Source organism: Saccopteryx bilineata, chromosome X (genome assembly GCF_036850765.1).
Source record: "Saccopteryx bilineata isolate mSacBil1 chromosome X, mSacBil1_pri_phased_curated, whole genome shotgun sequence".
NCBI classification, from domain to species: Eukaryota; Metazoa; Chordata; class Mammalia; order Chiroptera; family Emballonuridae; genus Saccopteryx; species Saccopteryx bilineata.
Genome location: NC_089502.1, coordinates 105,422,210 through 105,449,903, shown reverse-complemented (window position 1 = coordinate 105,449,903; position 27,694 = coordinate 105,422,210). Strand labels below are relative to the sequence as shown.

The 27,694-nt window shown below is 41.9% G+C and overlaps 1 protein-coding gene across 1 annotated transcript; it reads left to right on the top strand.

Moving 5' to 3' along the window:
* Nucleotides 1-1,064: 1,064 nt before the first annotated feature.
* On the top strand, nucleotides 1,065-26,789 carry ALAS2 (5'-aminolevulinate synthase 2). Its single transcript, XM_066249969.1, has 10 exons — nucleotides 1,065-1,154; nucleotides 7,050-7,245; nucleotides 7,881-8,003; nucleotides 12,012-12,234; nucleotides 12,781-12,965; nucleotides 15,498-15,677; nucleotides 18,499-18,663; nucleotides 19,246-19,514; nucleotides 21,096-21,258; nucleotides 26,505-26,789. Exons 2-10 carry the CDS (start codon nucleotides 7,065-7,067, stop codon nucleotides 26,666-26,668), a joined length of 1,653 nt encoding a protein of 550 aa, XP_066106066.1. The 5' UTR covers nucleotides 1,065-1,154; nucleotides 7,050-7,064; the 3' UTR covers nucleotides 26,669-26,789.
* Nucleotides 26,790-27,694: the final 905 nt, after the last annotated feature.

The window sequence follows — 27,694 nt, the reverse complement described above, 5'->3', positions numbered from 1 at the left end:
AGGCAAATACCATATGATCTCTACTTATATGTGGAATCTAACAAACAAAATACAGTGGTACCTTGAGATATGAATTTAATTCATCCTGCAGTTGAGCTCGTAAGTCAGTCAACTCATATATCAAACTGCTGATACTGGACCCTTGCGCCAACGCGCCAACTAGTGGCAGCTTCCCGAATCATGACTCGTATCTCGGAATTTCACTCGAATCTCGAACAAAAGTACAGACCGAGTCGCAGCTCCTATCTTAAACAAAAAAAAATCGTACGTTGGTCTGCTCGTATCTCAAGGCACCACTGTAATTTAACAAACAAAACAGAAACAGAAGCATAGACACGTAGAACAGACTGACAGCTGTCAGAGGGGAAGAGGGTTAGAGGGTTGGGTGAAAAAAAATATTGAGAGATTAAGAAAAGAAAAAAAAAAGAATGTGGATCTGGAACCAAACTGCCTGGGTTCATGGTTGGGCTATGTACTAATTAACTGGCTAACTATCAGTTAGTTACCCATCTCTCTGAGCTTTTTTCTTCATCTATAACATGGGGATAATAGTACCTATCTTGTAAGGTATTTATAAGGATAGGCTAAATTAATCCATGTAAAGCACAAAGGGTCTGCTGTATAGTAAGCACTCAATCAACATTAGCTGTTATTTCTTTGGACCAGGCACTGTGCTTAGTGTTTTCTGTACATAATGCTATTGTATTGTTACAACGATCTAGATGTCAGCTACAGAAGCTGATTGCTAGAAAGAGCCCTTTCCACTTGTGCTACATTTGCTTCTGTGTTTTATTGCCCACCTTTTATAGTTGAAGACACAGAGGGCCAGGGAGATCATTTTGCTCAAAGTGCCTTAGCTATATATACGGATGATCTGATTCCTAAGCCAAGCAAGTTCATTTCACTACATCAGAGGGAAAAGAGAAAGAAAGTAGAGGGGAGAACCAATGCTGGGTGAAGGGGGAGGCAAGAGGGGATTACATTGGGTTTTATCTCTAACAAGGGCCCAAGATACCTTTGGGGCCGACTCAGGAAAAGGCCAGCAGAAGGCGGAGTGGGTGGAGCTGAGCCAGGGAGGAAGAGATAAATGTCAGGTCCTGACCCACAGCACCCACCCTGTTGTTCATTCGTTCGTCCTCAGTGCAGGGCAACAGGTAAGATTTGCTTTCAGCCTGGTGCCCACTTTCTGGTCTGCTTGCTGATCTCTGCCCATGCTCACTCTGGCCTGGCTAGATCTGACTTTGTTATTTAGAATCTGTCTCTGTCATTTTCTTTCTTTTCCCCCCTCTGTATTTTCCTGCTTTTCCTTGTTTTCACCTTTCCTGTGTCTTTTTCCCCTTGTTTCCTCTCCTTTGATAGTTTTTAAGATCACTCACTTCGGTTCATCTTTCTCTGACACCCTAGATTTCCCTTATTTTCACTTTGTCTGAGTTCTATGTATCCATTCTCTCATTCTTTCCATTTCTTCCTTCTATTCTGTATCTCTCAGTCTCTTTCTCTTTCTTCCTTTCCTTTTCTGTCTCTCAAAAAGAGGTCTTGATATTTATTCCAGTAATTCTGCATTCCTCCCTCATTTTGACTCCTTCTCTTTGTTTGGCTGACAGCAGAGATCAATTAGTTAGTGCTTAGGTGGGCAGAGTGGGGAAAGAAAGTTGAGGGAGTGTATAGATGGTGAGGAGAGTGAATTGGATAGGAAGAGATCTGAAGAAATTGAGAGATGAATAGTTAACAGAAGTAAGGGGGAAAGGTGAAAGAGGAATACGCTATATCACTGAAAGTCAATAGATTTGTATTCTCAACCCTAATTTATTGTGAAATCTGAAAAGGGAGCTTGGCCTATGATTTCCACACTCTTTTTAATTTTGGTTTTGTGGTTTTCTAAATTTTTCAGTTTCTAAAAATTTCTGATTCTCTGCTTCCAGTTATCTAAAATGTGCTATGATTCTTCCATGATGGAGAGGGTATAAGGAAGGGAAGTAAATCCTGACGCTTCCAACTCCTGAAATGAAGTGATCACATCTACTCCACAACTAACTTATTCTTAGAAAGCAGGCCACAAAAGGGAAAGAGAGGCAAGGAATGCTACAATGTGTGGTTTTTGGCTCTCTGAGGAGGTAGAGTTGTAGTTGGCCTTTCTGATTGGATGCTGACATGAGAGGATTTTAAAGTGCAGGAAAAACCTTCCAGTAAGGATCTGTCATTTGCCCTGAAAGTTCAGCTTTATCTCTTTGAACAGAAGCATTGTTTTCAGAAGACCCCTGGCAAAGATTGCTACATAATGGGTGCATAAGTTATGAAGTGGTGGAATAAATAAATAAATGAGTGAATGTTCACCAGTACCTGAAATACTACTTCAGTTAAAAATCTGTTCCTTTGGTAAAGGCATTGGTCAAATCAAATATATCGGAAAAGGGCCTATTAGTGCAGCAGAGGTGATTAACCCCTGGAATCGGGCTTGTAGTCGAAAATGTGTGTAGTAATATTTGAATCATAGATCTATAGTGGTTAAGTTAGTAGTATCCAGAACCAAATTGGATAGGTTTAAATCCTGGATCTCCTACTTACTAGCTCTGTGACCTGGACAAGTTAATCTTTTTGAGCCTCAGTTTCCTCATCTTTGAAATAAATTGATATTTGTGTATACATCACAGGGTTGTCACAAGGATTAAGTAAGTCAATGCATGTGAAGCATTTACAACAGTGAGTACTTTGTGAGTGTTTGATTACAATCTGATCGAATCTATTTAGTTATCTAGTCCAATGCCCGTGGAGCAAACACAGAGCCCAAGTTTACATAGTAAATTGTAACCAGATAAGAGAAAGAATCAGGACTGAGACAAGAATCAGCTTTTCAGACCTGGTTTAGTATATTTATGATGTAATTTCCCTTGTTATACTTTCACTTTCCTTACATAGAAAATGTAGAAAATAAAAATAATAGCTAACACTTTTTTCAGTATTTACTATGAGATAGGCATTCTTCTATATACTTTACATACAGATTATCTTACTGAATCTTCCCAACATCCCTGTGAAGTAGAATGTCCTTGTTATTATCAACATTTTACAGACAAAAGACACAGCAGAGGCATGATTTTTCTAAGGTTCCAGAGCTAGTGAGTGGTAGAGCCAGTATTCAAACCCAGATAGTTTGGCTTCAGAGGCTATGCTCTTAATATCCTAAATCACTAAATGACTTCTTTTATTCAATGTTATTTCATTTTCATGATGGATAGTGGGACAGAATGTAAACAGAGCCTAAGGTAACTAGACTACAAGATTATGGGTCATAAAGATGGACAGGCAGAGTGAGGCAGGATAAATTCCAGGAAAGGACTGTCAGAACAGAGAAAATGGAACTGAAGCTTGAAAGAACTTGATGGTTCAACAAATTCCAATCAACAGTCTATATTTTTCTAGGTCACTGAGAACAACATTGCCCAAAACCCCTTCGAAATGATAAATTATTGTACTTCTTCCATTTTTATATAAGGCATTGGGAGTAGGCTCTAATCCACCATCATTCCAAAGCAGGACTTGACTTTCCTTACAAACTTTGTGGCTTTTTTTTTTTTTTTACCATTACACACCCTGCTGTTATCATTAATGTCAGTGTTGATGTTGGCGAAAGGGGTTTCTAGGAGCCTGGAACCTAGCCATTTGTTTTGCCTGCCTAGGTTTGCCTCCCTGCACTCCTTTTCACCACCAATAGCCAGAGTCAGTCCCAGCCAGATGCTTAGATGTGATTCTAGAAGGGAGCTCCTTTTCTCTCCCACACCCTGATCTCATCTGCAGAGTGGTCAGACCTCAGTGGCGATAAATTTTAGGAGCTTTATCTGTGGTTTGCAGGCTCAGCCTCAAGTGCTTTAGCCTTTGCAGGCAAGTAGGGGAAGGAAAACTCGTATCTCCAGATACAAGGTAGGCATTGGATCCAATTCATTACCTCCCATATGAGGTAGGCATAAATATACTTTACGTCTGACAGCTGATGAAAGCTGAGACCCAGAGAGTGGAAGTGACTTTTCAAGAATGTCCATCCAATAGAGCATTGGGGAGCTGCAATTAAAATAAGAAAAGCTAGCATTTATTGAAAATTATGTGCCAGGTACTGTCCTTATGGTTTAACATGATGAGTTTCATTTAGTCCTTTAAACACCTCTTGGCCTTTGGCAATTTCAGGGCCCACACACCCTGTGCCACATAGTAACCTTTGTTCCTATGACAGCCTGTGAGAGTTGGAGGGAGGATGCTCTGGAGTGGAACAAGGGGAAGATTGCTCTGTGAGTTAGGAAGAGCATGCTTGCTTTGTGAGACCTGCAACGTGGGGGTGGGGGTGTTGATGCTCTATAGGAATGAAGGAGGTCGCCATATGAGAACAGGGCCACAAGATTCTTCTGTTCACTTGTCCTTCACAACATAAAACCATACTCATTAGCTTTCCTGATGGTGCCAGGGCCTTTGTCTTCCCACATTCCTTCATCTTTCCTATTGTTTTGTCTCATACCTTGTCTTTTGATCCTCTTATGCTGGATATCCAATTTGCCGTTTTTCTGTTAATCTGTTCCTCCCTCTTACTCTTTCTAGCTGTCTTTCTCTGTGTATCTCTCAGCCCTGACTTATCCCAATCCCCAACCTAACTTAGCCACCTCTCTGTCTCTACTGTTTGTCTTGTCTCTATTCCCTTCTGTCACTGTGTCATCTTCCTCAATAGGGCTAAGCTCCTCTCCCCACCCCCTTCCTCCTCCTTCTCTTCTCACAACTCTTCTTTGTTGTTCTCCCCGACCCCCACAATATCTGGCAGATTTTCTCCTTTATCTTCGTGCCTGACTGACTCTCTGCCCATGCTACATTCTCTCCATCCCTGCTCTCACTTTTCTGAATCTTTGCATATTCCTCTATGCTCCTTGATGTCTTCATTTCCCTTTTGTGCTCTTCTATCTCTGCCTCTACCTCTGCTTTCTCTCTCACTAATCTCTCTCTCTCTCTTGTCATTCTTCCTTCCCACCCTTGCTCTCTTCTCTCTTTTCATTCTCAGCCTCTCAGCTCAGTCTCTTTCTCTGTCTTTTTGGATTTCCCATCACCCTTTTGTCTTGTTTTTCTGGAGCAGTCCTCTTCTCCTTGTTTTTATCTCTACCCTGTCTCTTTTTCCTTTGGCTTTGATCTCTTCCTCTCTCACAATTTCTGTACTTATAACTCCACCACTACCACTGTATCTTTGTTCTCTCTCACTTTCCTTCTTTTATCTTTTTGTAAATTTTAAATTTTATTTAGAAAATTAACTTTAACAGGATGACATTGATCAATAAGAGCACATAGGTTTCAGGTAAACATTTCTATAGCATTTGAACTGTGGATTATGTTGTATACCCATCTCAAAGTCAAGTTATTTTCTTTTTTTTTTCAAGTTATTTTCCATCACCTCTTGTCCCTCTTTATACCCTTTCCCCCACCCCCTCTCCCATTCTCCTCCCCCACATCTCCTTCCTCCTGGTAATCACTTCACTTTTATCTATGTCCTTGAGTCTCAGTTTTATATCCCACCTATGTGTGACATCATACAGTTCTTAGCTTCTGATTTACATATTTCATTCAGTATAATGTTCTCAAGGTCCACCCATGTTGTCATAAATGGCACTATACTATCATTTCCATTGTATACATGTACAATATCTTTATCTAATCGTCTATCAAGTAACATTTTTGTTTTTCCCATGTATTGGCCACTGTGAATAATGTTGCAATGAACACAGGGGTGCATGTATCTTTGCATACCAGTGTTTTTGAGTTTGGGGGGTAGATACCCAGTAGAGGGATTGCTGAATCATATGGCCATTCTATTCTTAATTTTTTGAGGAACCACCATACTTTCTTCCATAATGGTTGTACTAATTTGCATTCCCATCAGCAGTGAATGAGGATTGCTTTTTCTCCACAGCCTCTCCAACACTTGTTATTACCTGCTTTGTTGAATATAGCCAGTCTAACAGGTATGAGGTGGTATTTCACTGTAGTTTTGGTTTTCATTTCTCTAATAGCTAGTGAAGACGAGCATATTTTCATATATCTGTTGGCCATTTGTATGTCCTCTTGGAAGAAGTGTCTGTTCAGGCCCTCTCCCTATTTTTTATTTGGATTGTTTGCTTGTTTGTTGCTGAGCTTTGTGAGTTCTTTATATGTTTTGGATATTAACCCCTTATTTTTCTTTTCTTCTGACTCTTTCTCTACTCTCCTTCTCTTTTCTCCATTTGAATCCCTGTTCATTCACTAATTTGCTCCCAAAGTCAGCAAATATTTATTGAATGCCTGCTATGTGTATTTGGTTTCTTTTTTATGATCTTCTCTCTGTCTGCTTTCTCTCTTCTGTCTTAGCCTCCACCTCTTTCATTCACCCATAGACTTGTCTCCCATACCCCTTGGGTCTTGCTTTCACCTCCTTCTCTATCTGTGCTTTTCCAAAATACAAAAGTAAATCCAAAACAGCAAAATACCAGTTTTAGGGAACATGTTTTGTAGGGTCTAAGGCCTGCCTTTTTGTCCTATTCCCTGAATATACATACCTGTGACTGCAAACTCCTTTTCCCTCTCTGCCTGGGCCTGCTCAGGAAAAACTCTGGGCTGAGGCTCAGAAGTCAGTGGTATATGTGTGCATTAGCAGGCTGAATCTCCACCTTGGCTGAGACCAATATTCTCAGAAAAATTCTTGGCTTGAAGTGTTGATTCAAAGTGTTAGGAGGTTATCGACTCCTATTCTGCCACACACTCATACTTCAATGATCCTCTGCATCACAGAGAGGGTCACTGGCAAAATATGAAGCAGAATTCAGGTTTTATGACCTCTGGTTGGAGCTCTTTCCTTCCCCTCTTTAACAGTAAGTTTTTTAATTCTTCCTCTCTGATGTCCCATTGGTATATTTTAACATTGGGAAGGTTCTTACCCTGAAAGAACAATAAGGGCAAGCATTGGTGGGAAGTTAAAAGCAAAGGATCAAATGCAGGAATGAAACTTGGCTTTTGGCCAGGCCTTCATAATAGGATCTCATCTTCTGCAGGACTTCGGGTTCAAGATGGTGGCAGCAGCCATGTTGCTACAGCGTTGTCCAGTCCTTCCTCGAGGCCCCTCAGGCCTCCTGGGCAAGGTGATTAAGACTCACCAGTTCCTTTTTGGTATTGGATGCTGTCCCATCCTGGCCGCACAAGGACCAACCTGTTCTCAAATCTACCTTAAGGCAACCAAGACTGGAGGAGGTAAGAAGAGGTTACTGGAAGATGAGGAGAATGTCTGGTTTGTAGAGACAAGGTGCCAATAATTGGTAGGGTTTATGTAAAAATTGTAAAGGCAGAATAAGCTGGCCTAAAAATATACCTAGGGTCTGACTTCTGACAGTATCTCTAAAGAGCCTCACTTTCATGCCCCTCATACTCAATATACTCATTCTGAAATTACTTAAAATTGCCTAGATCAACTCTATTATCTTAAACTTCTATGCCTTTGCTCCTGTCAAATAATCCTCTGCCATATCTTTTACCAGAGTATCTCATATTTCTCTTGAGACACTTAACTTAGGCATAATCTCCTCTGCAAAGCTGTCCTAGACTTCCAGCCTGTCTAATTCTAACTCTGGGTCATGTGTCCTCCCTGTTCTAGACTTCCATAGCCTATATTCTTCCTTACATTCAGGCCCTGTTCATAATGTATCTTTAGTGTGTGCTATTCCTGCCAGTTTAGGAGCTCCCCTAGCACAGAAACCAGACTCATCCATCTGTGTGTCTCTACCATACCCTGAGATGGTACTTTGGAATACAGTAGGTTTCAGCAGTAACTGTTAAACTAAACTTAAGATTAGAAATGTACTGCTACTTACCCTCTTACCTTTGCATAGACTCTCCATCTTGGGCCAAGAGCCACTGTCCCTTCATGCTGTCAGAACTCCAGGATGGGAAGAGCAAGATTGTGCAGAAGGCGGCCCCAGAAGTCCAGGAGGATGTGAAGGTTTTCAAGACAGGTTGTATTCAAGTTCCATTTTATCCAATTTCTACTTCTAACACTTGAACTCACTTCACTACAGTCCTGAGCTAGGCTAATCCAAGGGCAGCTAGTATGCATCCCATGATAGGGAGTCGAGTTTTTCCAGGGAACCATATTAGGCAATAGGTTAAACTGTACACTGAAGCACACTGTCCCAAATACACACACATGAAGAAGCTCCTGTATCTTTTAACCATTAGTCTAAAATAAGCCTTCAAGAGTTCTGCCTCTTCTCTTCCAAGTGTGTAAATGAATCCCAACAGGCTGGACTCCTATATTTAAGCAATAACTCTATGAAAATATGGATTTGCATGAAAGAATAAGTGATGGGAATGGGTACATACCATACAAGGGTATGGAGCCCTAGGTCAACTCAAATGGTACAGATCACTCAAGATAATAACACGAGAGATGGTCACAGTGTTTACATCTTTCATAGGCCCTTTTCAGATATCATTAAGGGTAAAAATTTCAAAATTGAATTTTAATGACATTCAGAAAATAAGAGTAAGATACACTGGCCTTCATCTACTTCTCATGTACAAGATTCAGGGTTTCTGCCCCAGTTACCTCACCCAAGGGGAAGTTCTATTAGAAAGAAGTGTGGCCCTGGCCGGTTGGCTCAGTGGTAGAGCGTCGACCTGGCATCCAGAGGTCCCGGGTTCGATTCCCAGCCAGGGCACACAGGAGAAGCACCCATCTGCTTCTCCACCCCTCCCCCTCTCCTTCCTCTCTGACTCTCTCTTCCCCTCCCGCAGTCGAGGCTCCATTGGAGCAAGGATGGCCCGGGCGCTGGGGATGGCTCCTTGGCCTCTGCCCCAGGCACTAGAGTGGCTCTGGTCGCGACAGAGCGACGCCCCAGAGGGGCAGAGCATCGCCACCTGGTGGGCAGAGCGTTGCCCCCTGGTGGGCGTGCCGGGTGGATCCCGGTCGGGTGCATGCGGGAGTCTGTCTGACTGTCTCTCCCCGTTTCCAGCTTCAGAAAAATAAAAAAGAAAAAAAAAGAGAAAGAAGTGTAATTCACCTTATGGCATGTTTCCTGATACAGGAGCCTGCACTTAGGGAGATGAATAGCTGCTCATTTTGCATAATTTTTCTTTCTGCAGAAGGTTTACCTACTTTATAAACTTGATTTATCATATTTTGCTTTGAGTTAAAAATAACAACACATGCTTTATTCACCACCACCCCGCCCTTCATGGCAAATAAATCTCACACTTCTTCTCAGACCTGCCCACCTATCTGGTCTCAACCAGCCTGAGGAACCCATTCTCTAGTCCCCAGGAGCCAGAGCAAATTTTAGAAAAGTTCACATACCTGCTATAGAACAACATGACTGGTGAATTTCCTGAGGTGGAAAAAGGAGGTAGAAATATGGAAGGAGTGATGAAAGGGCTTCTGACACCAAAGGGAGTCTGAGTTTATTAAATGCCAGTATTAATGCTGGCAATTGCCAGATCAGTGTGCTTTGGCAGTTGATTCACTTCTCATCAGTGAAATTTTAATACCTGCTTCAACAGGTTATCATAAGGAAGAAATAAAATTACATTTATGGATGTGTTTCTAGCTTGTTATGAGGCCTCATTAGATCTTAAGTTTATTCCTATTATTTCTTCTCCATGCTTCCCTTACAAACACTCATCCTTCATAGAGTGCCTTTTCCCTCTTTTATATTTGTTTATATTCATTTTAATAACAGAATTTGTTTTATTTTCCTAATATAAAAGAAATAGTATTCACTGTAAAATATTTTCCAACAGATACAGGAAAGTATAAAGAGAGAAATTTAAAATCAAAGTTCCAGTATCTGCTATTATTTTGTTTTCTTCTATATATTTTTCTGTGACTAAACACACACACACACACACACACACACACACATCCTACATTCTCCTCTACACACACTTTTATTAGGAATGTGATCTTACTTTACACAAAGTTTGCTTTGTTCACTCAACCATATATCATGGCATCATTCCATGTCTAAACATAGAACTACAATCGATGCAATGTCATTCAGTTAATCAAGCACGTATTGTTTCCGGTTATTCAATTATTTGGGCATAGTCTCCCAGTAAACATTGTATATTGGTGTTACATACATAAAATGTGTCCAACTATAATATGTAGTATTATCTTAGACTTAGTATGAATATATTTGAGATAATTTATCTACTCCTCTATTGGGTTGCTTCCAATTTTTCCTATTATAAACAGCAGTGCAATAAACATTATTGAATGTACCTTCTCATGCACATAAGTATTTCTTGGGATGTAAGGTTGTGTATATTTTTAATATGAATAAATATTTCCAATTGCCCTCTAAAATACATACGTTATCTATCAAAGAAAGTATCCATATTCTCACACCCTTGTCCAGCACTTTATATTATCAGACTTTTAAATCTTTATCAATTTGCTAGGTGAAACTGTGTTTGTGCAGTTTGATTATCCCTGATTAAGCATATTTTTCTACATTTATTGACTTCTCTGTTTAAATTCTTTGCCTACTTTTCTACTGGTTTGAAAATTTTTCATAGTAATATTTCAATTTATAAAAACTATATTCTACATATCAATAATTTTTCTATTAAATATGTTACAAAATTTCTCTAGGTATATCAATCAGTCTGTGTATTTTAAAAACTTTTGACACATATTTCCAAATATCCCTGCAGCAAAAATGTTATCAGTGTATACCCCTACTCATAGGTTAACATTGGCAACCATCATTATTTCTGTCTCATATATACAGTTCTAGAGTTTGACAAGCCTTTTGGCAAACGTTATTTCAATTTATTCTGAAAATAGGTTTTCCCCACTTTGTAGTGGTAGTGATTAAAAAAGTGGTCTCTAGGTTACTTACTTGTAGGCCACTTACTTATTGTATGACCTTGGTCAAACTACACTCTCTATGCCTTGATTTCCTCATCTGTAAAACCAAGATACTAATAGAACTTTCCACATAGGATTGTTGTGAAAGATAAATAATAGGTATAGCCTGACCAGGTGGTAGCCCAGTGGATAGAGCATTGATCTGGGACACTGAGGACCCAGGTTTGATACCCTGAGGTCGCCGGCTTGAGTATGGGGTTGCTGGCTTGAGTGTTGGATCATAGATATGACCCCATGGTCGCTGGCTTGAGCCCAAAGGTTGCTGGCTTGAAGCCCAAGGTTACCGGCTAGCTTGAGGAAGGGGTCACTGGCTCAGCTGGAGCCCCCTAGTCAAGGCATATATGAGAAAGCAATCAATGAAAAACTAAAATGCCATAACAATGAGTTGATGCTTCTTATTTCTCTCCTTTCCTATCTGTCTGTCCCTGTCATTCTATGCCTCTGTCTAAAAAAAAAATAGGTATACAGTTCATAAGACAGAACATTACATGTAATAGGCAGTCATTAAATGTTGGCTATAATAATATAATCAAATATTAGTTATTATTATTAACACTACTATTATCACTTTAGTCATAATAATGCTAATATTAGCCAGACATTAGCTTAGGTATTGTACATTGTTTGTAATCAGATGCTCACAATTCTGCAATTTAGCCTCATTCTAAAGATGAAGAAATTAAAACTAAGAGAGAGGATTCATGACTTGCTCAAGGTCACACAAGTAGGAAGTAGCAGAGTAATTACTTGAAACTGTATCTGTCAATACTCTTTCCACTGAGACTGGAAGTAGTGATTCCAGTAAGGCGACTTCCACTCTAAACTCAGGAAAAGAGATGAGTCCATGCCAAGGGTAGAATGCCTGAGTGAATGTATGAATAAATGACTGAGTAAATGAGTGAGTAAGCAAAGGGATGGTTGCATGAAGTAGTGGAGAGTTAATGTAGCCCAGCAAGTTAATGACTGATCAAATAAATGAATAAATGTAAAGAAAATTAGAAAAGGTAAAATCAACAGCATGAATAAAATGTGAACTAGTTAGGAAGTGATTTTAAATGAATTCATTTCATCCCCATCTCTACTCCTGCAGGAAACCATGTGTTTGGTTATGACCAGTTTTTCAGGGACAAGATCATGGAGAAGAAACAAGACCACACCTACCGTGTGTTCAAGACCGTGAACCGCTGGGCTGATGCATACCCCTTTGCCCAACACTTCTCTGATATATCTGTGTCTGCAAAGGATGTGTCTGTCTGGTGCAGTAATGACTACCTGGGCATGAGTCGGCACCCTCGGGTCTTGCAAGCCACACAGTGAGTAGTAGGGCCTGGGCCATGAGCTGTAGGGACACTCTAGACAAGAACCAAAGCCACACATGGAAGGAAATGGTAGGGCTGGCAGTGAAAACTGGGGTTCCACCCACCACTTGTTTTATAAGGCCCTCCAGCATATTTAATCCTCAGATATGAACTAAGTCAGTTAACAAACCATATTTTTCTAAACTCTTGGATGTCCAATGCTATTGAGGAGAGGATGGGATAAGTAAGCCCACTCACCATGAGCTCTCACTCTGGCTGCAGAATGACTGTTGTCAGAGATGGTGTGTGACGAAAGTCTTCCAAGTTTTTCAAGCTCAACCTAGCTTCTCCCTCAATCCCTGAGTGCCTTCAGCCTGAAAATGAGGGTCCGTATCTATCCTCCATCCCCATGCTGCCCTCTACTTAGTCACTTAGTATACAAACAACACAAGATCATTAAGTCAACATTGACATCCATCAAGAAAGAGAAACCTACCCAGTTTCTCAGTGTCTGACAAGAGTTTCTTCTCCTTGTCTCCTCGTTTGTTTTTTCCTGACTAGAGAGACCCTGCAGCGTCATGGAGCTGGAGCAGGTGGTACCCGCAACATCTCAGGTACTAGTAAGTTTCATGTGGAGCTGGAGCAGGAGCTGGCTGAGCTGCACCAGAAGGACTCAGCCCTGCTCTTCTCTTCCTGCTTTGTGGCCAATGACTCTACTCTTTTTACCTTGGCCAAGATCCTGCCAGGTAAGCCTAGGGGAGAAGCTTTGTCTGGGGCTGGTATCCTGTACTACCAGCATACAGTCTCACTGTCTTCATTACTTGTTCCCTCTCTTGTGAATTCACTTGCTCCCATTGCCCTTCTTTCTTCTCCACCTTGCTTATCCTCAACAGTAGATGACTACATCCCTCTCCTTTCTCCCATTCTACACATAGGCTGAAGACCACTACTAAGGAATATTGCCTAACTACACAGGAGAGTAACAGTCAATTTGTCAACCCCCCTCCAACTCAACTGGGCTTTTACTATTCATAAACAGTCCTTTTCTGTCCCCACATCTGGTTTTTAAAACTTTCTTCCCTCTTCTAAAACCTGTGACTACCTCCTCCTTCACTTTTAGCAAATAACCTCACATCCTACATCACAAAGAAAACAGAAGTCCCCAGAAAGGGACCCCTTCAACTTATAGCCACCAAACTTACAAACTTACCTAATTGTTCATCTATTCTTCATTCTTCCCTTTTACAATTTGAAGGTGAATCTCTCCTTCCACCTAAATCCAATCTCTTCCTTTGTACACTGGATTCCATCTGGATCTCATCTTCCCACTCTCCCACTCTCTAGTCAATAATATCCTCAACTCATATGCCTGTCATCCTTCCATCACAGCTCCAACACTGAATGAATATAACTCTCCAACCTCTCTATCAATCCTGGGTTTATATAATTGCTCAGATGGGAGTCACTAAAACTTTATGGTTCCCAACTTCTATCAGCTCCTCTATTCTCTCTGGCAATCCTGTTTCCAAGTCTCCAGGGCAACTTTGCCAATCCCCATTCTCCTCAGCCCTCCTACACCTCTACTTAACCCTCACCCACATGAACATCCTCACATGTTCTCTCCTCATTCCTTCTCTCCTGTCACAGTGGAAGAGTTGCCCTTTTTATTATTGACAAATCCTTCTGCTGATGCTTTGTGTCCCATTCCCCTCTACTTTCTCAAGAATGTTGACCTATAAGTTTCCTCTCCCCTGTATTTTCAGCCTCTCCCCTTTTAAAAACATATTGAAGTTTCTTTCATCTCATAAATATATTTATACATATATATCCCCTCATTATGCTCTAACTATGGCTCTATCTTTCTCCTTCTTATAACGGGCAAATTGCTTGAGAGAAGTCTCCATACTTGCTATCTACTTCCTCACTTCCTGCTAATTTTTAGGACACTATGAACATCACTACTACTTCTCAGAAACTTTTTCTGAGGTCACACATAACCAATAAATCCAACATCTTTAGAAATATTTTCAGTGAGCCTCCTCCTCAACCATTACAATTCAACTTCTTTCCATTTCCGCTGCAACCATCGTAGCCTAAATAATATAATTTTCTTGATTTCACCTTTGCCCTCATGCAATCTATTCTTCATATCAGGCAGAGTGATATTTTTTAAATGAAAAACATTATTTTAATTACTCCTCTGCCCAAACATCTTTAATAGATACCCATTGCCCTTAGGACCAATTTTAAATTCTTTATCATGGCTTCTAAAGCCTCAGGCAATTTGACCTCTACCTATTTCTTAAGCCTCATCTTTTGGCATCCCTTTTATCACTCTTTCATTCAGTAATATAGGCATTCATATGTTAACTTACTCACTTATAAATCAGTTATGTTTATTCATTCATTATTCAATACTTATTTATCTACTGTGTACCTAGCCTCATCTGGGTATCAGAAACAGAAAGATAAAAAGATGTGGTTCCTGCTCTGAAGAAACCTCCGGTCTACCTGTCCTTCATGGCAGGTTCATCAGAAGTCGTGCCTGATTTCCTCAGACAGAAGTGATCCTTTACTCTAATAGAATGCCACAGTTCCTTGATGCCAATGCAATTTGGGTGGCCAGGAATCAACTCCCTCCACAAATTTCTCACTTCTATCTGCCCTACCAGTATTGCCCAGTAAATATCCCTGCATTCCTCAGCTCCTAGAGGAAGGTCTTCCCTCTGTTATCTTCACTTATACATTAAAGAGGCTGGATTCTATGGTCATTACTGGCCCTTCTACCTCTGATATGTCATGAATTTATGATTCAAACTGTGGAAGTTTGATAATTATCCAACTTATAAGCAGAGAGACGCTACCTGGAAGAGGTGGGATTTTATCTGGACCAAGAAGAATTGAAATTGAGCATCATCCAATTCAACAAACTCCTTTCCAAGGCTTGATCATATGTGTCTAAGAGAAGGAACATAGGCCCTGTCCTCAGGAAACTCTAGAGTTTCTTGGGAAATTAAAATTTCCTTTACTCCAAGATAGTCAGAGGCCAGACCAGGGTTGGAAATGACTGCAGGGAAAGATGTAGAGGTCAGAATTTTAGGAAAGAGGAGTTCTTCCAAGGGAGTAAGAGGTGTCACAAAGATTTCTAGAGGATGGGAAAGCAGAGCAAGGTCTTATAGAGAGGAAAGGGTTGGTCCTCTGCCCCTGCCAGATCAGTCCTGAGGTTGAAGTGAGAATACTGGGACAGAAGCTTAAGAATGATTCATCTTGTTCCTTAGGGTGCGAGATTTACTCAGATGCAGGTAACCATGCTTCAATGATCCAAGGTATCCGCAACAGTGGAGCAGCCAAGTTTGTCTTCAGGCACAATGACCCTGACCACCTGAAGACACTTCTAAAGAAGTCCAATCCTGAGACACCCAAAATTGTGGCCTTTGAGACTGTTCATTCTATGGATGGTATGTATATGCATGAGCGTATATTTACTAACATTGGTCGCACAAAAACCAAGATGATAATGATAATAGATAACATTTACAGAGTGCTTATTACATGTCAGGCAAAATTATTAGTATTTTATATGTATATATATAAATTTACTGAATCTTCATAATTCTATGAAGTAGGTCCTATTATTACATGCTATTATTTTTATTCATTTACATGAGGAAAGTGAGATACAAACAAGTGAAGTAACTTGCCTAAGACCACACAGCCAGTAAATGCTAAAAGATCGAGGCAGCTATTACAGTGATCTTACAGATTAAGAAATTAAAGTTTAGAGACAGCTCCCAATTTATCTTGGGTGACTTAGTAAATTAGTGCCAAAGTACGTATCTTCACCCTAGGACTTATGATTTCAATTCCTTCACACAAGTCTCCCTCCATGACAAATGATGTACAAATCAACGATCTCAGTGTATGGCTTTTGCAATGGAAAATTTCACAAATAATTGTCCGGGAATTTTTTCAAGGTCCAGTATAAAGCATTGAAATCAAAACAGGTTTTGGCCCTGGCCGGTTGGCTCAGCGGTAGAGCGTCGGCCTGGCGTGCAGGGGACCCGGGTTCGATTCCCGGCCAGGGCACATAGGAGAAGCTCCCATTTGCTTTCCACCCCCCCTCCTTCTTCTCTGTCTCTCTCTTCCCCTCCTGCAGCCAAGGCTCCATTGGAGCAAAGATGGCCCGGGCGCTGGGGATGGCTCCTTGGCCTCTGCCTCAGGTGCTAGAGTGGCTCTGGTCGCGGCAGAGCGACCCCCCCCCAGGGGCAGAGCATCGCCCCCTGGTGGGCAGAGCTTCGCCCCTGGTGGGCGTGCCGGGTGGATCCTGGTCGGGCGCATGCAGGAGTCTGTCTGACTGTCTCTCCCCGTTTCCAGCTTCAGAAAAATGCAAAAAACAAAAACAAAAAACAAACAAACAAACAACAACAAAAAAAGAGGTTTTCAAATCAGACAGATCTAAGTTAAAATCTCACCCCTGGCACTTATTAGCTCTATGAATTTGAATAACTCTTTAACTCTCTGAGCTTCAGTTTCCCCCAAGGTAAAACATCTGGTTGTAAGAATTAGAGATGATGAAAGTGATCCTATTTATTATGATCTAAGTAGATCATAGTAAATGATCATTTCAATTTTTCACTTTTGCAACTGAAACAAAGGAGAGTCCATAGTATTCCCTGATTTAGCCAACATACATGCCATCAGCATCATGTAATGATAATGTACAGGCTGTGGAACCAGACTATCCATTTTCAAATCCCAGCATGACAATTTACTTAGTTGATCAATTTTCTTAATTGCACTGTGTCTCAGTTGCCTTATTTGAAAAATGGAGGTGATAATAGAGTAGTTGTGAGAAACAAATTAGTTAATATATGTAAAGAATTTATTGTTGTGCCCACTCCCACATTTCTACAACTAGTAATAAAGTAAAATCATCCCATGATTATACTATTGAGACTACTCTTATTTATTATTTCTGTAGTGGAAACCAGGTTGGGACGATCCCCTTTCCTTACATTTGCAAGTGAACAGTCCTTATTTTTTGATGGAAGCTATCCTAGACTGTCAATGGTAGGGCAGAATTTCTCCCATTGAAATGATGCTTGAGCCATCACACTGTCTTGTCTTGCGCTTCACTTTCTGTGGTTGTTCCCACCAGTTGCACATATTCTTTAATCCTAGCCTGGAGTCCTTGTTTCCATCAGAAGAAGTTTCTTCTGTATTTGAACTCCCTGAATCTCAGTAGTTTCTAGGAATGGAGAAGGTGTGGGTTCTTGTATATGCAGTGGCCAAGAGGTCTACATATGGGACTCACAGCCATTTGAAGATCTTATAAACAGTTATAAGTACAGAAGATGTCTAGAATAACATGGAAAAATCTGGTAATCTGTATGGAAATGGAAGGGAACCTACAGATCACTTCTAATTCACTTTCATTCAATAGATTGAGACTAAGCCTATGTGTGGGAAGGTGCCCGCATATAACAACATTGACACAGATGAGAAATACACTTCCACAGAGAAACAGAAAAGACAAAGAGACGGAGGCACAAAGAAACACAGAAAGGGACACAAAGGTACAGAGAAAGAAATTCTGGAGTAGAGAGATAGAGAAGTAGACAAAATGAGAAAGTGAAGGAGGAAGGAGAGAGGGAGAGAGTCAGGGACAGAGAAGAAGGAATGGGGAAAAAAGACAGAAAAAATAAGGCAGACACAGAAAAACAGATATAGAAACAAAGACGGAAATGGCCACAAAAAGATAGGTAGTAGCAGAAAGCCAGAATGATAGAAACAGGGAGGCCAGAGAATAAATATATTGACAGGGCTGCCAACAGCACCTGGCTGAGTGGATGAGTGGTATCTGAAATCGGGACAACATTAACCTGGTGCAAAAGGTGACTTTTTCAATTTATTTAAACACATATATCACATAGGCTAGTGCCAACCCTAAATGGAAACAAAGAGAGGCTGGAACATGGCATAAACAAGAGAACACATATTGTCAGAATGAAGTAAAAATAGAGAGGCAAGCCTAGACTGTAACCTGGAGAAAACACAGATACACACAGGTGGGGTGGAGGGTAGGAAGAGGGGTGGTGGTAGAGAAAGAGAAAGAAAGAGAGAGCACATGAGTTTGGGTAGGAGGGAGGTGAAGGCAGTTAATATAAATGAAGAGGTTTGAAATAGTCCCAGGGTAGTTGTGGAACAGAAATTCCACACTGGAGATGGGAGCTGGGGAAGGGTTATGATCTCCTACCTCTATTGCTTGCCTTTGCTCAGGTGCTATCTGTCCCCTTGAGGAGTTGTGTGATGTGGCCCACCAGTACGGAGCTCTGACTTTTGTGGATGAGGTTCATGCTGTTGGACTTTATGGTCCCCGGGGAGCTGGGATTGGGGAGCGTGATGGAATTATGGACAAGATTGACATCATTTCTGGAACCCTTGGTGAGTGAGCGCCTTGGAATTCCCTTACATAAAATCCAAAAAGGAGGTGGCTGAAAGATCCTTTTCTTCCTCCTCCCCAAAGCTGCAGGAGTTATTGGGTAGAATTCACAGCCCCAACCTGTGGAACTCCTGGATTCCCTCCTTTTACTCCTTCTCACTACAAAGTTGCTGAAAAAAAATGTGTTTGGTTTTTTTTAAAGACTCCTGTGCTAGGCCAAATAGCCAGGTCATACTCAGTAAGTGGGGAGTTGTAGTTCTACTCCCCTTTCCTACTACAGCCCCAAGCTTCATCTTAGTTTCACTTTCAGGCCTAAACAACTCAAGATCCCCACCCTGCTCCTGCCTATCTAGTCATTGCATATGGCAGGTCTTGAAACCCTATCTCAAAGCAGAAGAATTATCAGTTCTTGCAAATAATGATTCTCCAGCCATGGACAGGAGAAAAGAGCAGAAGGGAGTCTAGAGAAGGGAGTCTAGAGCTCCAGCTCCTGATGCACCTCTTTGTGTTACCTGGGGCATGATTCTATTCTTCTGGGGACTGACAATGGGGTCTGTGCATATCCTCCTCCTCCCTGTCTCCAGGCAAGGCCTTTGGCTGTGTGGGAGGCTACATCGCCAGCACCCGTGACTTGGTGGATATGGTGCGCTCCTATGCTGCTGGCTTCATCTTCACCACTTCACTGCCTCCCATGGTGCTTTCTGGGGCTCTGGAATCTGTGCGGGTGCTCAAGGGAGAGGAAGGCCAAGTCCTGAGGCGAGCCCACCAGCGCAATGTCAAGCACATGCGCCAGCTACTAATGGACAAGGGCCTCCCTGTTATCCCCTGTCCCAGCCACATCATACCCATCCGGGTGAGAGCCCCACCCTTCCCAATGCCCTCCTCTCCTATCTCTGACGGGAGCCTTCCCACACCTGGAAAACTGACACCTGCTTCTGTCATCAACTCTGCTTTCCTGTTAACCATTTTTGAAAAGTTATCAGCCATTCTAGATTAATCAGTTAACCAGTCTTTTTTTCTTTTTGTATTAGCTCTTATGTCATCCTTATTGGACAGTGCTGGCCCTCACAATATTGAGTATCCATAACCTATATATAATTCAGTGTTTTTCAAACTGTGCATCAAGAGCATTAGTGGGTTATAACATCATCTTAAACAAATCTTTCTTGTACACCCAGCCTCTTAAAGAGACCACCTCTTAAGAAACCTGCAAACTAAGTATGATGAAAATTCTTGTATTTTATCAAGGAATAGCCATTGGCTTACATCTATGGTATTGTGGCTATAAATATATTTGCTTACAAAAAGAGAAAAAGAAAAGAAAGGAAATGTTGCAGTACATCACATATAGTAAGGGTATCATTTTACGAGAAATTTGTTTCAGTTTTGTATGTATGTATGTGTATATGCGTATTGTAGGTCATGGTGTGAAATGTATTATTAAGAATTGAAGTCAGAAAATATAAAATCAAAAGCAATAGGACTAGTTGTTATTTTGGATTCTCAACTATGTTTGAGTGTTTACTACCTTTAAAAATGACCTGCAATGCCTGACCAGGCAGTGGCACAGTGGATAGAACATTAGCCTGGGTCGCTGAGAACCTAGGTTTGAAACCCTGAGGTCGCTGGCTTGAGTGTGGACTCAACAGACTTGAGGCCCATCTGGCTTGAGCATGGGGTCACCACATTGAGCATGGGATCATACATATGACCCCATGGTCACTGGCTTGAAGGCCAAGGCAGCTGGTTTGAGCCCGAGGTTGCTCACTTGAGCAGGAGACACTGGATCAGCTGGAGGCCCCAGTCAAGGCACATATGAGAAAGCAATCAATAAACAACTGAGAGGCCGCAACTATGAGTTGATGCTTCTCATCTTTCTCCCTTTTTGTCTGTCCTCCTCTCTCTCTAAAAAAAAAAAAAAATCTGTGACTTCTTTCTTAAATAACATCTATTTGTGTGTGTCAGTTAAGTAGGGGTGTAGAGAAGATAATTTTATGTAACTATTGTATGGATGAGAAAGAAATAGTCACTGCTCCTTAGACCAACCCAATATTCCCTTGAAAGACTTTGTAAATATTTGTGGTGGTTGTTGTTTTAATTAACCTAATGGCATCACCCCAGAGTGAGGCTTAAGAGATTTATCTTCTTATCCAGAACCACCCCAAATTAACATACTAGCCAAGTAAAACCAGCATGCTTGCTCTGCAAACAGCTTCAAAAAAAGTTTCCTAGCAACAGCTCCACCCTGCTTGTTCGAGTTTGATAGCTGACTCTGAACAACTTGACAGTCTAGAGCTGACACTAAGCCCTTTACGAAAAAAATGTCCCAAAATTCAATGTTGTTCCTTCATCTGGTTCCCTCTACCTACTTAACAGAGCTAGTGATAGTGGGGCCAAGGTGGCAGATATTGACAGGCTTTTCTCATGAGCCCAGGTGGGTGATGCAGCGCTGAACAGCAAGATCTGTGATCTCCTGCTCTCCAAGCATAACATCTATGTGCAGGCCATCAACTACCCAACTGTCCCCCGAGGTGAGGAGCTGCTGCGCCTGGCACCCTCCCCCCATCACAGCCCTCAGATGATGGAAGACTTTGTGGGTAAGTCCTCAGCATGGTTGCATAACACACTCTCCCTTCTTCCGGCCCCAGGACCTGAAAAAGTTAAAATGGATAACATTCACTTAAAAAATATATTTCTGAAACATCTATTGTATGGCAGATTTTACACCAGGGTCATAAATGAATGAGAAGTAATCCCTAGACGTATAGGGCTCCAGTTTGGTTGAGGAGTTCATAGTGGACACAAACAATGCCTTCAAGGGGTGAAAATTAACGAAGACAGAGAATGTGGAAGTTGTGGGAACAGAGAGGAGGGTTGTGACCCAACATAGGAAATTCAAGACTGGCTTCCTAGTGGAGATGACATAAAAACCAGGTCTTTCAAGGTGAATGGTATTGGACCAAGAGAAGAAAAGGATAGGTATGGAGGGGTATTCCTAGCAGAGGAAAGAACATGAAGAAAGGCAAGGAAGAGAGGGTGAGAAGCAGCCTGGGATATATCAAGAACAATAAGTAGGTGTTACAGAAATGTAGGATAGTAGGAATGGAGTGGGGAAGAGGAGTGTCTATCTGTGGGTCTACAAAGACAACACAAAACAGAGACTGGATTGAAAGGCTTATAATGCTGACTGAAAGCTTGGGTTTTATCCTGAAAGATGACAGTTTAGTCAATTCACCTAAAGCTTACTGGATTATAGGGTGGGGTTTATAGCATAGGACTTGACATAAAGAAAGTGCTCATTCCAAGTCTGTTGGAAGACATGTACATAGGCAGTTGAAGATCTAGCAGACAGGCATAGAGATGGATGGTACTAGTCCAGTGTGATGAGCTACATTGCTCTTGGAGCTGCAGGAAGAGTGCTCATTTGTGGCTAGAGAAGGCAGGAAGGGTAAAATTAGGGAGGCTTTGTAGGCAAGGAAGTCCTTGTGTAGCACCTTGAAGTGCATGTGGTATGGTATAAGGACATTCCAAAATAAAAGAAGTCTATCAGCAAGGACCCAAAGATAGGAAAACAGGGCACGTATTGTCAATAGTCATTCTGTTTGTCTGGAGCCTAGACAGTATGAGAGTTCAAGGAAGATAAGATAGGTAGGTGCCATTCAATCATTCATTGATTAAAAAACATCAAATAATGCTAGCCAATATTTATTAAGTACTTATCATATGCCAATCACCATTCTAAACACTCTACCTGTATTAGCTCATCTAATCCTCATCAGGTAGAGATTCCACTATTAGTACTTCCACTTCATGTATGTGAAAATTGAGTCATTAAAAATATATAGTAACTGGGCCCTGGCCGGTTGGCTCAGTGGTAGAGCGTCAGCCTGGCGTGCGGGAGTCCCGAGTTCAATTCCCGGCCAGGGCACACAGGAGAAGCGCCCATCTGCTTCTCCACCCCTCCCCCTCTCCTTCCTCTCTGTCTCTCTCTTCCCCTCCTGCAGCCAAGGCTCCATTGGAGCAAAGATGGCCCGGGTGCTGAGGATGGCTCTGTGGCCTCTGCCTCAGGTGCTAGAATGGCTCTGATTGCGGCAGAGCGATGCCCCAGATGGGCAGAGCATCGTCCCCTGGTGGGTGTGCCAGGTGGATCCTGGTTGGGCACATGTGGGAGTCTGTCTGACTGCAGAGAAATACAAAAAAGAAAAAAATTTATATATATATATATATATATATATATATATAGAGAGAGAGAGAGAGTAACTGGTGCAAGTCACACAGGTACTAGATTCGAACTGGGGAATTTGTCTCTACCACCATTGTCATAACCACGTGGTCTACTGCCTCCCTGGGCTGATGATCCAGACTTCTAGAGCTTTAGCTCAGTCCTTTCAGTTGTTCTGGGCTTCAGTTATAGAGCTCTGGGAATCCTCAGTTCACTGAGTGTCCATTTATGCTGGGCTTTTGCAGGAAAGAAATATGAATGGTTTCCACCATAACTTCACCAGTCCTTCAAACCTATAGCCAAACCACCCTGAAATTTTGCAAATGTTTTCTATAATCCCTCTCAAGTCTGTTCTCTTTTCTCTATTGATACATTTTAAATCCATATCAATGTGATTTCTTATTTCTCTGCTTCTCTCTTGCTTCCTTTTAATCCCTTCTCCATACTGACCAAAACAGGGACTTTTCTAGAAATCTGACCATATAGCTCTCTTGCTTTAACCTCTTCATGTTTCTTTATTGTCTAGACTAGAGTAATGGTCTTTACGATGAGGTATGCAAGATGATGCATAGGGTGAAGGAATTAGAATTTTTTTTAAAAATACAGGTTTATTACTTATAAGACCTGAAAATTATACAACATACCTGGGATTTTATGTTTACTTTTTATCTTAAAAATTGGGAATTAAGCATTACTGATACTGATTTTTAACACATAGACTGAGAATGATACCTGTATAGAGTATATAAACAAGCATACATAGATTGGAAATACATGCTAAAATGTTTGTACTGTTTGACTATACAGTCCAAAACTGGAGACTACTTGGAGAATAGTAAAAACTCCTTGGTATGGCATTCCGTGCCTTCAACATGGTGATCTCTATCTGCTCACCTCTTGCCCCACATTATTTTATTTCTACAGATACACTGAATGACTTGTAGTTCCCTTATTTTTTCTCTATTGCCTAACCTCTGGGACTTTGCTAATTAACACTCTCTTCTAATTGGAATGCCCTCCCTCAAACCCTTCTTCTGGCTTACTTCCTTTTATTTCATTTTCTTGACTTAACCATGCATCTTTTCATTCTTTCAAAAAATATTTATTGAGTACTCATTGTGTGCTACACACTATTCTAGGTGCTGGGGATCTGGTAATAAATAAAACATATACAAAAACCCTATCCTTCTGGAGCTTAAATTCTAGTGGAAGGAGATAGAAAACATTTTTAAAATAAGCAAATTAGAGTTGACTCTTAAACTAAAGATTTGAATTGAGAAGGTCCACTTATATGAGGATTTTTTTCAATAAATATAGTCAGTCCTCTGTATCCCCAGGTTTCATACCCATAGATTCAAACAACCATGGATCAAAAACACTATTTTTGATCAGTGGTTGGGAATCGTGAATGCAGACTGCAGACTGTATGCATTATTCTACACCATTTAATAGAAGAGACTTGAGCATCCACGAATTTTCGTATCCACAGGAAGTCCTGGAACCAATCTTCTGTGGATAGCAAGGGACTGTAATTAAGTCTAGGGGGAGTCAAAAGTTATATGTGGATTTTTTTTTAATTTTTCTTAAATTTATTTATTTTTTTAGAGAGGAGAGGGAGAGACAGAGAGAGAGAGAGAGAGAGAGAGAGAGAAGAGACAGAGAGAGAGAAGGGGGGGAGGAACTGGAAGCATCAACTCCCATATGTACCTTAACCAGGCAAGCCCAGGGTTTTGAACCAGCGACCTCAGCATTTCCAGGTCGACACTTTATCCACTGCGCCATCACAGGTCAGGCTATATGTGGATTTTCGATTGTGCAGGATGCCACTACCCCCTACATTGTTCAAGTGTCACCTATATATAGCCTGGCAGTTATAAGCATTATGAAAAAATAGAGCAGGATAAGGGGTGTAGGGAAGTGCTAATTGGGGGGGGGGGACAGGGGCTAGATTGGAGGAGGGTTGTAGCATTAAATAGAGTATTAAGAGTAGAGATCATTGAGATGACACTTGAGCAAAAATATATGAAGGTGAAGGAGTTGGCTGGATAGAGAGCTATGGGAAAATCATCCCATGCAGAGGGAATGATCGAAGACAGGGAAGACCATAACACAGGGGTTACTTTTGTATTTGAGGACCAAGAAGAGTGTAGATGGAGTGATGTAAGCAAAAGGGAGATAGAAAATTGTGGACAGAGGGGCAATATGGACCTAGACTGTAGCAGGCGTCCCCAAACTACGGCCCGCGGGCTGCATGCAGCCCCCTGAGGCCATTTATCCGGCTCCCCACCGCACTTCCGGAAGGGCCACCTCTTTCATTGGTGGTCAGTGAGAGGAGCACTGTATGTGGCGGCCCTCCAACGGTCTGAGGGACAGTGAACTGGCCCTCTGTGTAAAAAGTTTGGGGACCCCTGCGAGTGTAAAGGGTACTGTAGGCCATTGAAGGAATTTTGGCTTTAACTCTAAAATGGATATACTTTTCAAAGGATTTGAGCAGAAGAGTGACATGTCTAACTCAGGTTTTAACAGAATTGCTCTAACATTTATGTTGAGAATAGACTGAAAGGGAGAAAGAGTGAAAACAGAGAGATACAATGGGGGATACTGTAATATTCCAGATAAAAAATAATGCTGACTCAGACTTGAGGACAGCATTGGAAGTGATAAGAAGTAGTCAGATTTTGAAGGTAGAGCCAATGATATTTGCTGATATATTGGATGTGTAGTAAGAAAGGAAAAGAAAAATAAAGATGACTCTAAAATTTATGGACTGAATAATTGAAATTGCTATCAACTGAGATGGGTAAGGCTGAAAGAAAACAGAGTAGGCTATTGTGGAGATTAAGCGGGATCAGTAGCTCAGTTCATGTTAAGTTAGAGATGCCTATCTATCATTGGAGATATAGAAAGTCTATTAAACATCCAAGTCTAGAATTCAGGAGTGCAGTTTGGGACGGAGATGAAAATTTCAGAATCATCAGCAGAAAGATGGTATTTGAGGACCAAGAAGAGTGTAGATGAAATGATGTAAGCAAAAGGGAGATAGAAAATTGTGGACAGAGGGGCAGTATGGACCCAGACTGTATAGGGTATTGTAGGCCATTGAAAGACTGAATGAGATCACCCAGGAAATGATCATTTTAAAAGCCATGAACAGAGCCCTGGCTCACACCTGAGATTTCTGACAGTGGGGTAAGGAGATTTCCCACCTTTGGGTTCCTACCCCCTCCAGAAACACTCGCTACCCCAGGGTCCCATGTCACAAAAATGGCACCATATGGTTACTGTCTATCATTTTCTTCCCCAGGCTGGGAACTTACAAGTAGATAGATTCACTTCTTGACCACAGAGCATGCCCTGTACTTAGGGTGCAGTCCAGGCCAGGCCAATACAGCTATAAATTGTGTCAGATAGGCGCTTCCCAATCTTTTATACATCATCACAGCACCCATACACAAATGGTTAACATTCGTAACACTCAGCGGGGCAAACCAGAAGCTAGTTCTGGTTCCAATACATCAGAGTTGAAGAGATCTGTATGTTGGCATATCTGTACTATGACACAGAGATTAAGAAAACCTAGTCTAACCAATTCTTTCCCTCCCATCCTCCCACCCCCTTCAGAGAAGCTGCTGGTAGCCTGGACTGAGGTGGGCCTTCCTCTCCAGGATGTGTCTATTACTGCCTGCAATTTCTGTCACCGCCCTGTGCACTTCGAGCTCATGAGTGAATGGGAACGCTCCTACTTTGGGAACATGCAGCCCCAGTATGTTACCACCTATGCATGAGAAGCCAGCTGCCTCAGATCCCCACCCCGCCTGCCCTTCACTGGAAGCTGGGCCCTCTTCCAGTCCTCTGCTTTGTTGTGTGCTGACTTGAGCCTGAAAACAAATAAAGAGCAAACTGCAGCATTTGTAGCCCTCTGCTGGACATAGAACAAACAACTGCACTATACCCGACTCGCTAAGGCAAGCGGCAGAGCCATCAGAAAACCACAGATCACTTGCTGACCTGACCACTCCATTTTACTGATAGGGAAACTGAAATCCAGAAAGGAGATGGGCAAAAACCATACAGTAAGTTGAACAAAGAACTGAGACACTTGGCAGGTTTATTTGAAATGGCTCTTACCCAATGGTTTCAACAAAAATTCAGGGATTGACTCTTTTTTTTTTTTTTGTATTTTTCTGAAGCTGGAAACGGGGAGTCAGACAGACTCCCGCATGCGCCCGACCGGGATCCACCCCGCAAGCCCACCAGGGGTGACGCTCTGCTCACCAGGGGCGATGCTCTGCCCCTCCGGGGCGTCGCTCTGCCGCGACCAGAGCCACTCTAGCGCCTGGGGCAGAGGCCAAGGAGCCATCCCCAGCGCCCTGGCCATCTTTGCTCCAATGGAGCCTCGGCTGCGGGAGGGGAAGAGAGAGACAGAGAGGAAGGAGGGGGGGTGGAGAAGCAGATGGGTGCTTCTCCTATGTGCCCTGGCCGGGAATCGAACCCGGGTCCCCCGCACGCCAGGCCGACACTATACCGCTGAGCCAACCGGCCAGGGCTCAGGGATTGACTCTTCACTGGACCTGGAATCCTAGGCTTCAGGTAGCCCCTGAAGCCAGGAGGAGTCAGTTCATACCAGACTGCCTGGAGAGTAGTTCCCCAGAACTTCCGAGGTATTTTCCAGGAGAAGGAACAGATGTCCTCCTCCTTAATCTGTCCTTCCCACACCTTATAGAACAGGACTTACTAGCCCCACTTTATAAGACAAGAAAGAGGCTTGACTATAGCAAGCAACCTGTTCAAGGCAAAGCTCCCAACCTTGC

Coding starts and splice junctions, on each gene's coding strand:
- ALAS2 (XM_066249969.1), top strand. CDS start 7,065: ATGGTGGCAGCAGCCATGTTGCTACAGCGTTGTCCAGTCCTTCCTCGA. Junction 12,235..12,780: donor CGGGTCTTGCAAGCCACACA/GTGAGTAGTAGG, acceptor TTTCCTGACTAG/AGAGACCCTGCAGCGTCATG. Junction 12,966..15,497: donor CTTGGCCAAGATCCTGCCAG/GTAAGCCTAGGG, acceptor CTTGTTCCTTAG/GGTGCGAGATTTACTCAGAT.